At 56.5% G+C, this 15825-nt stretch overlaps 1 protein-coding gene across 8 annotated transcripts; it reads left to right on the forward strand.

Moving 5' to 3' along the window:
• The first annotated feature begins 1111 nt into the window (after positions 1 to 1111).
• Positions 1112 to 13852, forward strand: WNT6 (Wnt family member 6). 8 transcript variants are annotated; one of them, XM_082466480.1, is made up of 6 exons: positions 1112 to 1464; positions 1743 to 1783; positions 2400 to 2483; positions 10563 to 10783; positions 11021 to 11355; positions 13030 to 13852. In XM_082466480.1, the coding sequence occupies exons 2-6, from the start codon at positions 1746 to 1748 to the stop codon at positions 13489 to 13491; spliced, it is 1140 nt and encodes a 379-aa protein (XP_082322606.1). In that variant the 5' UTR covers positions 1112 to 1464; positions 1743 to 1745; the 3' UTR covers positions 13492 to 13852. The 8 variants fall into 8 exon arrangements, with proteins under 8 accessions (XP_082322606.1, XP_082322605.1, XP_082322607.1 ...); XM_082466485.1 differs by lacking the exons at positions 1112 to 1464; positions 1743 to 1783 and adding exons at positions 3370 to 3452; positions 5725 to 5824; XM_082466479.1 differs by lacking the exon at positions 1743 to 1783.
• The last annotated feature ends 1973 nt before the right edge of the window (positions 13853 to 15825 follow it).

The following is a 15825-nucleotide window of genomic DNA, read 5'->3' on the forward strand; positions in this document are numbered from 1 at the left end:
TAGGGAGACTGGCCTTTGCTGTGGAATGTCCTGCACCACCTGTCCCTCGGCACCCCTGGGGCACACGGGGCCAGAGGGAGGAGCAGGGACTACAGCTCCCTGCCAGTCCGCTTGGTGTGATGAATGGAGCTGTCCTTCCTCCCCACGGGGCCTTTGATCTCCCCCCGTGGGGAGGGGGCCAGGGGCATCAAAGACATTTTTGTGGCATTAGAGAATCAGATAAACGCCATCTCACCTGCAGCTGGCCCTCCCACCCCCTCTGGCCCCGGCCAAGTTTGGGGGAGCGGCCTGAGGCAGGGACCCACGGACCCACGAGGCCCGGCTGCAGCGAGTTCTGACCCTTCACTCTCTTGGAAGTCTGCAAGCTCCACTCTGTCGCTCGCCTACACGTGCGAGCGCTGGATCGCAGGCCATAAAGAGGTTCTTCTTGCTGTCTCCTCTCCCCTCCGCACCTCCTCCCCTGAAGTCGGGCCTGATGAGGCGGGGGCTGGGGAGGAGAGTGGAGGCCTAGCGCTTCCTCCCGTGCTCAGGGAAAGGCTGAAAGAGGGGCGTGCGGCGCGGAGGCCGGGTCCGGTAAGAGGTGACCCCTCCGGAGTGTGCCCATCGGGCCGTCGAGTTCGACACCCCTACCCGGAGCACCCAGCGCCCGGGGCCAACTTCCTCTCCTGGCCCCCGCTCCAGCATCCCACTCCGCACCGCCCCCCAACCCAAACTCCCTCATTCCTGGGAAGTTTTCTCTCTTTACAGTCAACAAACCTGTCAAACGTCTCCCTTCCAGCCCGTCCCCCATTCCTCAGCTCCTCTTCCTTCCCCCGCTAACCCTTCTCCACCCTACTTCCCCGCCCCTCCTTGCCCCCGACTCCGGGCGGCGGCCGGGGGCTCCCAGGCGGTGAGAGGCGAGGTGAGGGGGCGAGGCGGGCGGGTCCCCCAGCCACGAGCGCGCTCGGGCCCCGCCCCGGGACCTCGCTCCCGCCCTCCGCTGAGCTCCGCGCCCGCCGCCCCGGGGCGCTCGGCTCCCTCCCGAGAGTCCCGCCGCCTGACTGTCGCAACTGCCACCCCCACGGCCCCCCTGCCCCCCGCCCCCGCCCCGGCCCCGCTCCCCTCCCACCCCCGCCCCCGGCTCTGATTTCTTCTCCCGAGCGAGCTCGGCAGGAGACACAGGCGCTGGCTGCCCCGTCCGCTCTCCGCCTCCGCCGCGCCCTCCTCGCCCGGGATGGGCCCCCCCGCTGCCGCCGCCGCCGCCGCCGCCGCCGCCGGCGGAGCCATCGCCTCCCGGCCGCCGCCGCCGTCGCCGCGCTCGCCCTGAAGCCCGGGCCCCCGCGCGCACCGGCTGGCCCCGCAGCCTCGTCCCCCGGCCGCCCCGGCCCGCGGTAGAGCTGTCACGATGCAGCCGCCCGCGCCCTCCCGCCTGAGGCTGCTGCTCCTGCTGCTCCTGTGTCCGGCGCACGTCGGCGGACTGTGGTGGTGAGTACTGCGTCTGACTGTCCCCGCGGGGCTCCTGGAGCTCGAAGGTGGGGACCTCGGGACCGATAGTGGGGCTCTGAATTGCGCTCCTGCCGCCTCCGGGCTCTACCTGTGCGCAGAGGCCAGCCGCCGGGCAGCTGGAGGCGTGAGGGGGAGGTGCGTGCCGCTCCTGCCAGCCTCCTCCAGGGGCACTTCTGAACTGCCACTTAGATGTGCCCACACACCCCCGCTCCCCCCTTACATTCTATTGTATTTCCTTCTCCTGTGTCCCACCCCAGGTTATGCGCCCAATCCAGGTCACCAAGGAATTGGCAGATGGGTAGGAAAGACATCGGGGAGACGGGCAAGATCTGTAGTCTGAGATCCGAATAAAAGAGTCTGTGAGGAGGGCTTTGGATTTAGGGGAGGAGGGCTGGATTTGGGGAAAAGAGGGGAACAAGGTGGGAAGCCACAGGCAGGAAGACTCAAACAGCTGCCTCTTCCCCGCCCTGCTTTGCCCACAAACCCACCAGCTTCTGTCTGGGCTCCTCCAGAGTGGGCGGTAGGGGCGGGAAAAGGAGTGTAAAGGGGAAACCGAGTCAGAACCTTAGCTTTCTCTACTTCCTCCTCCCCTACCAAAGAGGAGGAAAGGCAGGAAGGGACCCAAGCGTATGCCCTTCCATATGTAGGGGTCATGGGTGAAAAAATGTGCAGCTCGGGACGTACTGGGAACCATGGAGGGTCCTGGCGGAAGGGAGGGAGGCCTGGCCAGCCAAGGGTTGGGGAAGTCTTCCCAGACCTAGCCTCTCGACTTGGCCCTAGCTAGAGCAGACGCCTAGGCAGCTAAGGTTGCGGGGACTTTCGAGTCTTGGGAGGTGGACAGAGGCTGGGGAGGTGGGTGCCCGGCCGGGACCGCTCAGAGATCCGGATCCCGTAGACTTTTTTTTCCTTCTCAGTCTCAGGAGCAGCAAAGACCCGCCCGGAATAGTTGTGTTTAGAGAGGAGGGACTTGGACAATACCGCTGGTGCATCAGCCAATCGTAAGAAGGCAAGGTCTTGTCTATTTGCATATCACCACGTCACTGGCTGGATTCTCTACCCTCCACTCCTCTCCCACCCCGGGATTTGGAAGAAGGGGTGGGGCAGGCAGATCCCTCTCTTCTAGGAAGATAGCTGGATGCCCACACAGGGAGCTGCTGGCCACCATCCCACTTCCATGATGTGGGAGAGAAGTCCCTCAGGGTGTCGCTGAGGGGACAAACTGAGGACGACCTAGGTCCTGGCTAGGGAACATGCGCCCTTTGATCCGGACTTAGAATAATGCAGTAGCAGCTTTGAAATAGACAGACCTGAGATCTAATCTCCCCCATTTGTTAAGCCTGTGACTTTGGGCAAGCCACTTCTCCCTGCTCCCAGATGTCTCAACTGTAGAATAGGCAGTCAGTCCCCCTAGCTGGCAGGCTCCATAGGAGGGTTATGTGGGATGACCTACAACATATTTGGACATTAGGAGGTGCTCCTAAATATAAGTCTCCTCCTCGACACCCCAGGTTCTGGCCAGAGTCCCCATGGGTGAAAAGAGGGATTAATTTAAATGTAAAATCCAGGGTCCCCAGCAAAATTTTGTAAAGGGATCTCTATCTCTTGTTCCCCATGCACACCTTTCCTAACTTTGCCCTTCCTCAAGGTATGGGGATAGGAGTCTCTCCCTGATGGCTGTTGCCTTCCCTTCCCCCTGCCCCATTTGTCCCAATTTTCTCATCCTTCCAGTTAAAAATACCACTTCCTCCATGAAGCTGTCTCTCTGTCTTCCCTCCCTTGCCTTCTCTGTGCTCCCACTGCACTCCATGCATTGGGCAACTATGCCAGTTATGCATTTTACTGACAACCATCTCCTCTTGGGTCTCTTTTCCCTGCTCCTGGAAGGCCAATCATTTGTCTTTAGGGCCCTGAAGACTGAAGGTGCTGGGGACAGTTTTATGGAGTGTTGCTGAGTTCATCTTTCTAGGGTTTGTATCCATGGGGGTTCCTTTGTTTAGGAAGGGCTGTTGGGTGGGAGCCACACCAGAGGGAGAGAGACTTGGTCCCCTGGAGACTGACCCTGAAGCTGGAAAGCAGGGAGTGGGGGAGGAGATGAGGAAGGCAGGTGTGGGAGAACACAGAGGCCTTCATGGCCACAGCTGCAGGGCGAGCCGGGTGAAGAGTGAGGGGTTGGGATGATAAGGTGTCTGGCGAATGCCTCACTCAGATGCTTCTGAGAGGCTCCTGTCATTCCTTGCCCCCACGTCACCATAAGTAAGAGCTTCTTCAGGCCAGGAGATTCCAGGCTGCTCCCTGATGTCTAGGACTGGTTTGCTGGACCTCTTCTCTCTGCTTCTCAGAGAAGCCAGGCCAGAGCTCTAGAGGTGGACAGGAAAGCAGCTGGCCTCGCAGCAGCCCACTGAATTCCACGCTGACATTCTAGCAGCAGCCAGGCTGGGAGGAGACAGGACCCCAGGAACTCTGAGCGACTGGACTGTCCCGGTTAGGAAAGGAGGATCCTGGAGGAGAGTGGCCCAGGCCCTGGAATAGGCTCAGGGACCTGGCTCCAGGTCCCGGAGAAGTTTCCCTTCCACTTTCTTTCCCCCTCCCCCATCTTCTCCGATGCAATGCATGCTTTCTAAACTCTGCCTCTGGCCTCTGTCTGTCTCTCTCCCATCTGTAACCATATCTTTGTGAATTGCAGAATCCCAGATTCCAGGACACTGGCCAGGCTCTCTTGAGGTCATCTTGTCCAGCTTACTGCCTCCAGGCCATCCAGCCTATGCTCTGGCCCTGACAGATCCCGTTCTGGTCATCAGCTCCCACCTCTCCTATCCTGCTCCCTGCCCCCCTTCCATCCTCCCCCGGGAAGTTCTTCTCAACGTCTGACCCATCTTTATTTATACCTCCAATCAGTGATGTAGAAAATAGCTCACTCTCACAGAATAGCCAAATCAATCTCCCTTCTTCTCCCTTCCTCTTTCCTCTTTCTGTTGTATAGTTTCTATGAAAGAAACTAACCCTCCCCTTGTTCCACTGGGAGAAGCACCACTCAGTCTCACTCCCTTCCCCCATCTCATCTTGCCTCCCTTCCCTATGGAAACAGGAACAGACGCCTAGGACAGCCTTACCTCTGGTCCCTCGGGGAAGCAGGGAAAGGACCCAGGCTTCTTCCTGACACCCCGGTTTTCCAGTTGTGACCCCCCCCACCCTTTCCCATCCCCTCTTCCTCTGGGGCCCCTGACCCTTCATGGGCACTCCTGTGGCTGGCCCCCACAGGCTCAGGATGGGGCGGGGGTGGGGTGGCCATCCAGCCCCCCCTCCAGGCCTCCCGCCTTGGCAGCTTCCCCTGGAGGGAGACAATGGGGCTGTGAGCAGAAAAGGGCAGGGGCAAAAGGAGGCTGGCTCGGTCCAGGCCAGAGCATGCCCTGAGCCCACCAGAGTCCTGGCACTGTGACATTTCCTGCGGGGTGCAGCCCCCTCCTGCCCCGTTCTCATCAGAAGCCAGGAGTTGGTGGGGGGAGGTCAGTGGGAGGCTTGATCACCAGGGCCCAGTGAAGGGGATTCTAGAGTGTGTACTTTGATGGAGAAATCCAGCTGTGGAGGGGATGAGGCGAGGGTGGGGCGGGCAGCCAGGCCTCGGTCAGGCTGGCAGTAGGGCACCCAGCCAGCCAGAGCAGGAGGCGCTGGGGAACGCAGAAGCCAACCCCTGGGGGCTGGAGAGGGCGCCCTCTAGCCTGCGCCTTCCTTCCTGCGGGGGGCGGTGGGGGGTGGTGGTGAGATCTTGGGTGCTTCCCCTGGACTGCCTGAGGAGGAGCTCAGGGAGGGAAAGGTCGCTGGGAGGGTTCTTCACCCGCTTTCCACCTGGCCTCTTTGGCTGGTTTCTCCAGCTCGGAGCCCTCTGTTTAATCCAGAAATTAGATCTAGAAAGGACTTAGAGATCATCTGGTCCAATCTTCTCACTTACAGTGAGAACTCTAGCCAAAGCTCAGGGACAGGAGGTGACTTGCCCAAGGGCCCCCAGAATGCAAGTCGCTGAGGGTTGGGACCGGGAGCCCCCCTCCTGCTGAGTACCGCACCCTTGTGTGCTGTGGGGCTCAGGAAAGGGGTACAGGGCCTTCCACGGGCCCCTTCTGCTCCCCCATCCCCACCCTCACACAGTGCTCCCCACCTCAGCATGGGAGAACAGAAGGCACATGACGGATGCTCACTGGGATATCCAGCGGATGGTCACTGTGTCCATGCCTTTGCCTCCCACAGCCCTGACCAATGGGAAGCCCTCTTCTGCCGTGAAGTCATTCAGGGCAGGGAAAGCCCCTGCCTCTTCCAAGAGCAATGAGGAGGAGAGAAGTGTGAGGAGGTGGGAAGGGCAGCACCCAGGACGGGGCAGAGAGAACCAGATTGGGCTGGGGTGGTGGGGGGCCGTGGGGAGGCAGGGGTTAATGGAGCTGGGGCATCACTGGCTTTGATGTGGTGGTCGGGGAGGGGGGAGGGACGGGGGGAGGGGGAGCAGTAATTACCGAGTTAGACAGAGCAGGACAGGACAGGCGGGCCGGGCACAGGCCCGGGCCCAGCTGCCTCAGCAGCCGTCAGGCAACATTTTTCTGCCCCTTCTCCACCACCCACCTCCCCCACCCCTGTGCAGCCCCCGCCCACGGCCCCAGGGCTCAGGGCTCCCTCTGCTGGCTCTTGGGAGTGAGGGTCAGACTAAGGAGTGTGGGGAACTAGGCAGGGGTGGGCTGTGAGACCCTTCAGAGGAGCAGGCATCAGAAGGATCTGTGATCCTCTTGGCCTCAAGAATCCACCGACCGAGGAGCGCTCGATGGGGAAGGGAGGGGTCCTGGAGGGCGCTCCTGGTCCATGGGCTGGGCTGACAGGGGAGGAGGAGACACTGGGATCCAGGCTAAGTAAGGGCAGAGAGTTGGAGAAAAGCACGTTCTCAGGAATTCACAAATGCTGTCTGATTGCCGTGCGCTGTACAGGCCCAGGAGATGATTAAGGGTGTGAATGGGAAGACAAAACACTTGTGGAAGTCCACTCTCTGGACAGGCTCTTTTCACATGTAACCTGGGAAGTAGGCAGGTATTATTTATTTCCATTTTACAGTTGAGGACACTGAGGCTCAGAAGGTTAAGTTTCATCATCCATTCAACCAATGATAAGTGCCAGCTTCCCTTGCTAGGGACTTGCTAACATCATAGAACCAGCAAATGGCAGAGCCCAGATCCAAACCCAAGTCCGATGGCTCTTCAAACCCCTGAGTGTGTTCTGCTAATGACATTTACTTCTTCCTGAGGGCTTTGTCTCGAATGAGTTCATATCTAATTAGAGAGAGAAGACAAGAAAACATGACAAAATAATTATGCCCCTCGCAGCATAACAAGCACCCCCCCAAAGGAGTGACACTTGGAGTGATGCAAGTGGGGGAGGTCAGTGAGGGCTGGGGCCCAGGGGAGGCTCCTTAGAGCAGGTGGGATCTGAGGCGGGTTTGGAGAGATGCTGGGTAAGATTTTGATGACTTAGGGGTGGCGAGGGGGTGGCTCTAAGTTAGCCAACCCTGCTCAGAGTAAGGGCTATGTGGAGGATGGTATACGAGGCCACGTGAGGTATCTGAAGACCTCAGGTGGCCGTTTCCTCCAGTCCCTTTGGTTTTTAAAATATTCACCTAAATTTCTCGCAGCAGGGATTCCTCCACTGAGTGGCCAGGGTCAGTCACCTCTCTTCTCATCTTGCTCACCTGTACAATAAGGGTGAAGCGGGTGGAGCTGGACTAGAGTATCTCTGTCATTCTCTTCCGCCCTCTGAATCCAGGGATGCAAAGGTAAGTTAGGCCAGAAGCCCGGGCCTCCAAGGCTTAGATCTACAGAGCTTGTCAGTAGGAACTGGCTGGCCCCTGATGCCACCTCACTTGGCTATTTATTCTGCCAACCAAGGTCCCTGGGAGGGAGATCTTGGCACAGGCCATGCCAGCTAGAATGGCCAAACCCAGGCTTGTCCCATCTTGTCTACATACTGATTTCTTTTAGGGCTAGCCTTGTTTTTTCTATGCCCAGGAGTGGCTATTTGTTTAGGATCTCAGATCCTACATGTTATATATTATATATTTCCTACCACCACTGTGCTCCAGCCACCGCCCCCGCTCCAAACACGCAGATGCTCCCAAACGGGCACATCCTCTCTGGGCTGATCTCAGACCAGTGCTAACTCAGGGGCCCCCACAGCAGAGTTCATTCCCTAAGGAAGCAGAAGGGAAGGAAGGAGGGTAAAGGAAGAAGGGAGATGGGGGAGTTCTTTCTTGATGCTGTTAAAGATGGTGTTAAAGTTAGAGGGGATATTCAAGCCTCTCTTGCCAACTCCTCATTTTTCTGAAGCCCAGAGAGGGAACTGATTTGCCCAGAGTGGCTCAGCTCACCCAGAGCTGACAGAGACCAGGGTACAAAAGCAAGGCCTGTTGTTTTGCCAAATGCTCCTCTGCCAGTACCCTTCGGAGTTTCCTTTCCTGTGACTTGAAGATGGGAGTGAGGACAGGACGGCAGGGAACAAGCTAGTCCCTTGGGATTCTAGCCGCTACTATTGCCCATCCCTCCTCCTGACTGGCTTGTAAACAAGTCTAGTTCCCAGGCAGCCAGCCAGCCTGGGGAGCCAGACCCGGACCAGAAACTGACGCTGGGGCAGCCCCTCAACGCTGTGAAGGACCAGCCCCACCTCCTGGAGGGCCCTGCCCCTCATGCTCCTCCTGATTCCTCTCCTATCTCAAGCTCCTGGGAAAAAGACAAGGTCAAGAGGTTTTTCCCTTTCTTGCCTGCATACCCACACCGTCTCCTACTTTCCTAGTGCAGGAGGAGGGAGAGGAGAGGGATAGGGCAGAGTAACCTTGGGAAGATAAGGCCAGTCAGCCTTGGGAAAGCAGGGAGTTAGCAGAGGGCAGGATTGGGGAGGAGAGAGTGGGGAACTTAGCAGCATGGGGGTGGGGCAGGGAAGGTGGGTTTGCAGGGCCCCAGACTCCCAGGTGGAGTTCTGGACATGCAGGTGGCAGAAGAGAAGCTGGACAGCTGTGGGCAGGCCCGCTTCCCTGCCTCTGAATGCAGCTGGGGAAAAAGAAAATGTTTCAGGAAGCTAATTAGGAGTCATGAAACCACATGTGGACAGGGACCTGGGCTCAAGTGAGGACCTTCTTCTTAGACGGCTCATTCATTCATTCAAAAACATGTATTAAATGGTATTCATTGTAGTATTATAGTAATTGTTCACAATATGCAAATTTTCATTAAAAAATGGGAGGGGGGGAAATACAAATTAAGTAGCTAAAAATCTGCCATGGGAGATAAAAGAAAATGACAGTCCTAACTCTCAAGGTGCTCGCTCCATAGTCTTATCTGCTGACCTTGTACAACCATGCTGGAAGCTGCCCCAAAATCCTTTTTGTAATGAAGTGGGATAAGTAGGTGGAAGGGGGAAGGATAGAGAGAGAGAGAGAGAGAGATAGACAGACAGGTAAGGACAGGGTTGGGGCTGGACCTTCCCAGGCTACAGTTGGAATGCAGTGATGGGCAGGTCCTAAGCATGGAGGAAGGAGGTTCTGGACTATAAGTCTGTCCACCGAGGAGAGAACCTTGGCTCCTGGACTCCTTGGGTAGGGGTGATGACAATAACCTGATAGGGCGGTGGTGTGTGTGTGTCACAGGGGGTGGTCGGAGATCTTAAAGGACTGAGCTTACACATCTTCCTGCAACCACATCTTCAAACCTCACTCAGTGTTGAGAAGTTCTAGCTTAAGACCTAAATTCCTCCTGCTGCTATGTAAGCCCTTTACATCTCCTTGCCCTGGGGCCAGAACATGCCTGGTCAGCACGTACCTGCAGAGCAAATGGGGACAGTGGGGTGGATGCACACGAAGGCTAAGCTGAAAAGTAGGCCATCTTGACCTTTGGCACCTATCCACCAGCATTTTCCTCTACATTTTCTATCTCTTGGTGCCGCTTCTCCCCACCCAAAATTTTATTCTGCCCTCCACTAAAGGATTTTTGAGTGGTTTCAAATTACCCTCAGCCCCCAAGTGCTCAAATAAGAGCAATCCAATTAAAGTGGTTCCACTCAGGGGTCAATACCTAGCCAGTAGAACCTTCAGGGGTATGGTGTATGGCAACCAAATGGCAGCGCTCTCCTCAGAAGGAACGAAGGGATTTCTGAAAGTGTGTGGAACTTCTCAGAAGGTCTTTACCCACCAAGTCAAACAGCATTCCCTTCCCCAATCAGTTATGTTACCCCCGTGCACAGGGCTTGGCTTGCTGCCATCCTGCTCTGAAAAGGTCACAGACCCTGGAGCAGGAGAAGGGTCAGTGTCACTTACTTTACAACAGTGCTTCAGAGACTCAGTCCCCAGTTCCTTCCTCCTGCTCTCCTGTTCAGGGAAACAGGGGATATCAGGGTGGGAGGGCCCACTTTAGAGATCAAAGCTTCACCTTCCCATTTGACAGAAAGAGAAATCTGGGCTAGAGAGAAGGTATGACTTTCCTCAGAGGCTCCATTCCCTAGCCACTCTAACATCCTGTGGCTTTCTATATCTTTGGGATTGCCACTACTTTTCTAGCATCAGGGCTGATCAGCTGACACATTTCCAGCTTGTTTGTGGTCCACTAAGACCAGATCCTTCTCTGTCACTGTCTACTTTTCTTTGGTATCTCTTTATGATATATACTTTCTTTTCTTTGACAGCCTTCTTGATCTTCCTTCGGTTAATTTCCTCCTTGTCTCCCTTTTGGACTAGGCCTGTTGAATTTTAACTTTGGCCTACCTGGTGCCAGGTGCCTTCACCTTGAGTCAAATTCCTGTAAGGATTTATTAATGAATATGTACACAGAAGGATAATACTGAATCCTTGCTCTATAGCAATTTCAGTCTAGAACCTAGTTAAGAGGGGACACACAAACGGAATAGTAAGAGAACCAGACAGGATAATCTCAATTTCAGTTGCGGGGAGCTGGTGGGGGAAGAGGCATCTCACAGCTCCTGGCTGTGGGCTGGGCAGGGCTGGTCTCCCTCCCCCTCACCCAGGCTCTTTGAGTTACACCCCTGATCTGCTGTTCTTTGCTTCCCAGGGCCGTGGGCAGCCCCTTGGTCATGGACCCTACCAGCATCTGCAGGAAGGCACGGCGGCTAGCAGGGCGGCAGGCTGAGTTGTGCCAGGCCGAGCCGGAAGTTGTGGCCGAGCTGGCGCGCGGCGCCCGGCTAGGGGTTCGAGAATGCCAGTTCCAGTTCCGCTTCCGCCGCTGGAACTGCTCCAGCCACAGCAAGGCCTTTGGGCGCATCCTTCAGCAGGGTCAGTGTGGGGAGGAGACCAGGAGGGGGCTGCTTTCTCTTCGCTGGGGGATCAGAGGAGAGGGTGGAGGTTTGGGTAGGCTGCCTGAGCCCCACTTCTCCCACGGGTCAAAGGGCACCCTGCCCTGATCCTGTCTCCCAACCCCTCATCACACTGCCTGGCCCACCGCATTCCCCCAGGACCCAGCTTTGGTCCTGCTGTCTGACTGCCCCTCCCTGCTGTCTGACTGCCCCGCAGACATCCGGGAGACGGCCTTCGTGTTTGCCATAACGGCCGCGGGCGCCAGCCACGCGGTCACGCAGGCCTGCTCCATGGGCGAGCTGCTGCAGTGTGGCTGCCAGGCGCCCCGCGGCCGGGCCCCGCCCCGGCCTCCCGGCCTGCCAGGTACCCCTGGGCCCCCGGGCCCCGCGGGCTCCCCCGACGGCAGCGCCGCGTGGGAGTGGGGAGGCTGCGGCGACGACGTGGACTTCGGGGATGAGAAGTCGAGGATCTTTATGGACGCGCAGCACAAGCGGGGACGCGGAGACATCCGTGCGTTGGTGCAACTTCACAACAACGAGGCGGGCCGGCTGGTGAGTCTGGGCAGGGATGTATAAAGGTGTGTGTGTGTAAATGCGTGTGTGGAAATGTGTGAGTGTGGGTAGCTTTGAAAGGATGTGGGAGAGTGTGGTATGTGTGGAAGACTGAGTTTGTGGAAGGGTGTGGGGAAGTGAGGGTGTGAGTGAGGGTATGCAGTGTAGGAGTTCCTTAATGTGTGCGGGGGAGCCAGCGTGGCCATGGGGACCACTGGGGAAGATTGGCTGGGGGCCTGGATGGGCAGGTAGGAGGGGAAGTGGCCAGCCTAGAAGAGGGAGTTACTTGGGGGGCCTGGGGCTGATGGCCCAGTGGGCAGGGTAGGGAGGGGACACCCAGGGAAGAGGACCCAGGGCCTGTAGGGACCTCAGGTAGGGAGGACATTCCTCTGAGACAGGACATGTGGGGCAAAGCTTGGGGTGGGTAGGGAGCTGGCTGCCAGGGCAGGGGCAGAGGAGGGAGACAAAGGCTGGGGATGAAAGAAAGGATAGAGGCGAGGTAAAGGTATGGGGTCTGGAGGTAGGGGAGCTGGAAGAAGTGGGGGAGGCCTGGAAATGGACTAAACAGGTCCAAGGGAAAATGGGCTTGGAAAGGAGTGAAGAATGAGAAGTAGATCCTGATGGTAGAAGGGGGTCAGGCAGAGGCCAGAAAGCTGTGATTGAATCTGGGCACTTAACTGGCTGCCCAGCAATCCCAGACCAGTCCCTGTCCAGAGCCCTGGCAGCCTCTCCCCTTCCCTCTATGATGATGAGGGTCCCATGATCTCCTGTTCAGGGACTAGAAGCAGTCTGAGTCAGATGTTTACAGGAGGCGATGGGGGGAAAGAGAAGGGGCCTGGGAGCAGGAAGGAGATGTACAGGTCTGTAGATCAGGTTGGCCCCTGGACTCTGAGCTTCTGGAAATGATCTTCCTGGGGCATCTGACCCCTTAAATCTCTAGTGGGGTTGTGAGTCTTCGACCCCAGCTTCAGACATAAATAGTAAATAAAGGGCAGGACTCCTGGGTTCCAGTTCTCAGGAGTGCATCCACAGTGGGCCCTCCTGCACCCTATGCCTCAGTTCTAGGTTGTGCTAGGGACCCCCCCCAACACACATCCTATGTCTTCTAGGGTTCCGGCCTGAGGCATTGGGCAGGGGGGTGAGAGGGCGACCAGAGAGGAATGTCCAGACAGGCCCACATACCTGTCGGAGAGGGTTGGGGAGGGGTGGCGGAGACAGAGCCCAGGCAGCCTGCTCTGCCTGGGGCCCTGAGGAGCAGGAATGAGGGGGTTGGCCTGGCAGGAGGAATAGTGTGCGACAGCTGCCACCTTCCCAACCCCCCTCCCTCCAGGGAGAATCTCTCCCCTGCTGTCCATCATGCTTTCTCCCCCATTCCCTGGCTTTGGATCCTGGAACCTCAACGCTGCATACTGACCCCCTACTCCCCACTTCTCCTACTTCTCCATCGTTCTTCCTACTTCTCCATCATTCTTCCTCCTCCTCTCCGGGCTGTGGGGCCCTTGATTTCCTCCTCCCCACTTTGCGATCTCCTGTTTTGTTTGTTTGTTTTTGGTCTGCTCTTTTCTTTCTTTCATCCACCACCCTTCCCATCTTATTTTCTGTCGGTCTTCTGGGCCTCGCCGCGTCCCACCTTCCGGATCTGTCTCCATCCGCCCGCTCCTCTGCTCCCCGCAGGCCGTGCGGAGCCACACGCGGACCGAATGCAAGTGCCATGGCCTGTCGGGCTCATGCGCGCTGCGCACCTGCTGGCAGAAGTTGCCCCCATTCCGCGAGGTGGGCGCGCGGCTGCTCGAGCGCTTCCACGGCGCCTCGCGTGTCATGGGCACCAACGACGGCAAGGCTCTGCTGCCCGCTGTCCGCACACTCAAGCCGCCGGGCCGCGCTGACCTACTGTACGCCGCCGACTCGCCCGACTTCTGCGCCCCCAACCGGCGCACCGGTTCGCCGGGCACGCGCGGCCGCGCCTGCAACAGCAGTGCCCCGGACCTCAGCGGCTGCGACCTGCTGTGCTGCGGCCGCGGCCACCGCCAGGAGAGCGTGCAGCTCGAGGAGAACTGTCTGTGCCGCTTCCACTGGTGCTGCGTAGTGCAGTGCCACCGCTGCCGAGTGCGCAAGGAACTCAGCCTCTGCCTCTGACCCGCCGCCCGGCTCCCCAGACTGCGCGCAGAGCAGGCTCTCGGCACCTGCGGGACCTCTGGGCGCCAGCAGGGGGCGTTGCCAGCTTTCCCCTGGGAAAGTCCATCCCAGGCCTCTCTGGAAACTGTGAGGCGGTGGGGCTTGAGATATACGCCCGCTCATCAAGGCCCAGGGCACCGGAGGAGCCTCCAAGGGGCGCTCCCGGGGGCTTCTGGGGGAGACTATACAGACCTTCTCTCTCCTCGGCCCCCAGATAGAAACCAAAGAGCCAGTTTCTAGGCCTCGGGATGCGGGGCTCCTCCGAACTGCTGGCCATGGGGTGGGTGGGTGCATTTAGTATCAATAAAAATATTTAAATCAATAGGACTGGACCCATAGTTTGGAGGGGGGCTGCCATGGGGACAGGCTCTGAAAGGAGTGAGTAAAGGGAAATGGTTTTGATAGAACTAGCCTCTCAGGGGTCATCACCCTGGTTTCCTATCTTCCGCCTACCGGATTGGGCTCTTCTGGCAACGAAGAGTACCAAATATCTCCCTTGGCATTCTTCTTGTTCTCTCTAGCACACATCTAGGGCTGAATCTGCAGGCTGGGGGAGAACTAGGATGCCTTTTTAAAGGAGCAGAGAGGGTCTAGGGAAAGAGGACCAGAAGCCTCCGGTGGTGTACTCAGTTCTCACCACAGCCCTTGTCCTAATTCTGGGGCGGGGTGGGGGGGACACCTTTATCTGTCTTTCTGTTTCTGTGGCCCCTGGGGAATTCGAGGGTAGACTTTTAGGGCCACCCAAACTCATAGGATTAAAGCACTTTATAAACTGTAGAATGTGATGAAAATGTTATTAGTAACATCAGATTTTGTTACCATCAAAACTAACTTCACCCCCATTAACATTGAAATGACTCCCAGAATGGCATTTCCAATCACACTTAGAGGGAGATGAAGCAAAGTTGTCCCAAAGTTTCTCTTGGCATCCAATCACATTTCCTTCTTTCTGATTCCTCTCAGAAAGCTGATGGGGAGGGTAAAGGGACAGAAGAAGGATTTGGGGTTCTGGGTTCGCCAGAACTGGGCCTCAGGCCTCCATCTAACTCCAGAGAGAATGAGAGAGGGTATAGCCAAATGGCTGGGATTCAGAGCCCCCAATTTTCCCACAGTCCAAATACTGCAGTGGGGAATGACTCTCCCATCAAGGTATGCAGGGCAAAGCATGAGCATTAGATTCAGACACTCTGGGTTGGAAACTAGTGCTGCTGCTTAGAAGTTTACAGTATAGGCCATGTTAACCTCGGTTTCTTTACCTATGCAATGGGAATATCATTCTATTTCAGTTATCCCTTGCTGCATAACAAACAACCCCAAAGTAATTACTTCTCATGATCTTTTAGGTCAGGAATTTGTCAGGACTCAGCTGCATGGCTCTGCTCCTTATGAGAGAACTATTGGCTGTGGTCGTTCACTTGGCTGATTCTGCTGGTGGTTCGGCTGGGCTGCACAGTCCAAGATGCTTCACTCATATATGTCTAGTGCCCCAGAGCTTCTCCAGTGGCCTCCTCTCCATGTAACTAGCTTGGGCTTCCTTATGACATGGTGGCCTCAGCATAGTCAGACTTCTTACATAAGGCTGGCTTTCAAAATAGACTGTAACAAACTTGAAGGCAGAAACTGAAAGTCTCTTCTTAAAGTCCAGGCTTAGAAGTTACCCAGCATCACTGTCACTCCTTTTTGGTTGACACAAGTCACAGAACCAGCCAAAAGTCAAGGGAAGGGGAAACAGACTCCACCTCTCAATGGGACAGTGGCAAAGAATTTACAACCATCATAATCTATCCACATCCTCATAGAATTGTGGGAAGGATTTTTTTGAGATATGCAAAGCACTTAGCATTTGACAATAATTTATGACAAATTTGTGTTTAATAAATGGTAGCTACTGTGAGAAAGGGGATAGAGAGCTGATGCTTTTGCAGGCGTCGGGCAGGCCCTGATTGCAAATGAAGATACCCAACTCAAACTAGCTTAGGCCAAAGGGAATTAATTAATGGATCTTATACCTGGGAAGTCCAGGGGTAAGTCTGAATTTAGGCACAGCTGAACCCAGGGGCCCAAATGATTGATGTCATTGAACACTCTCTCTTTCTCTCTCCCTCTCTCTCTCTCTCCCCCTCTTTCCCTCTCTCTCTCATCTCCTTCCCTAACCCCCCACCCCCATGTCTATTGTTTCTGCTTGTCTCTGTCTCTCTTTTCACACTGTCCTTATGCTCTCCTGCTGCAGAGAGACTTCCTTTATATGGTAGCCTTATGTCTACATTCTTAGTGCTGCTGATCCAAAAAAGAATG

The sequence above is a fragment of the Balaenoptera physalus genome, assembly GCF_965194825.1.
Source record: "Balaenoptera physalus genome assembly, chromosome: 6".
NCBI classification, from domain to species: domain Eukaryota; kingdom Metazoa; phylum Chordata; class Mammalia; order Artiodactyla; family Balaenopteridae; genus Balaenoptera; species Balaenoptera physalus.

Excerpts from the sequence above, each read along its gene's own strand:
- WNT6 (XM_082466479.1), top strand. The coding sequence starts at position 1,385 with ATGCAGCCGCCCGCGCCCTCCCGCCTGAGGCTGCTGCTCCTGCTGCTC. Across the intron at positions 10,784-11,020 it reads TGGGCGCATCCTTCAGCAGG|ACATCCGGGAGACGGCCTTC; the intron begins GTCAGTGTGGGG and ends ACTGCCCCGCAG. Across the intron at positions 11,356-13,029 it reads ACAACGAGGCGGGCCGGCTG|GCCGTGCGGAGCCACACGCG; the intron begins GTGAGTCTGGGC and ends TGCTCCCCGCAG.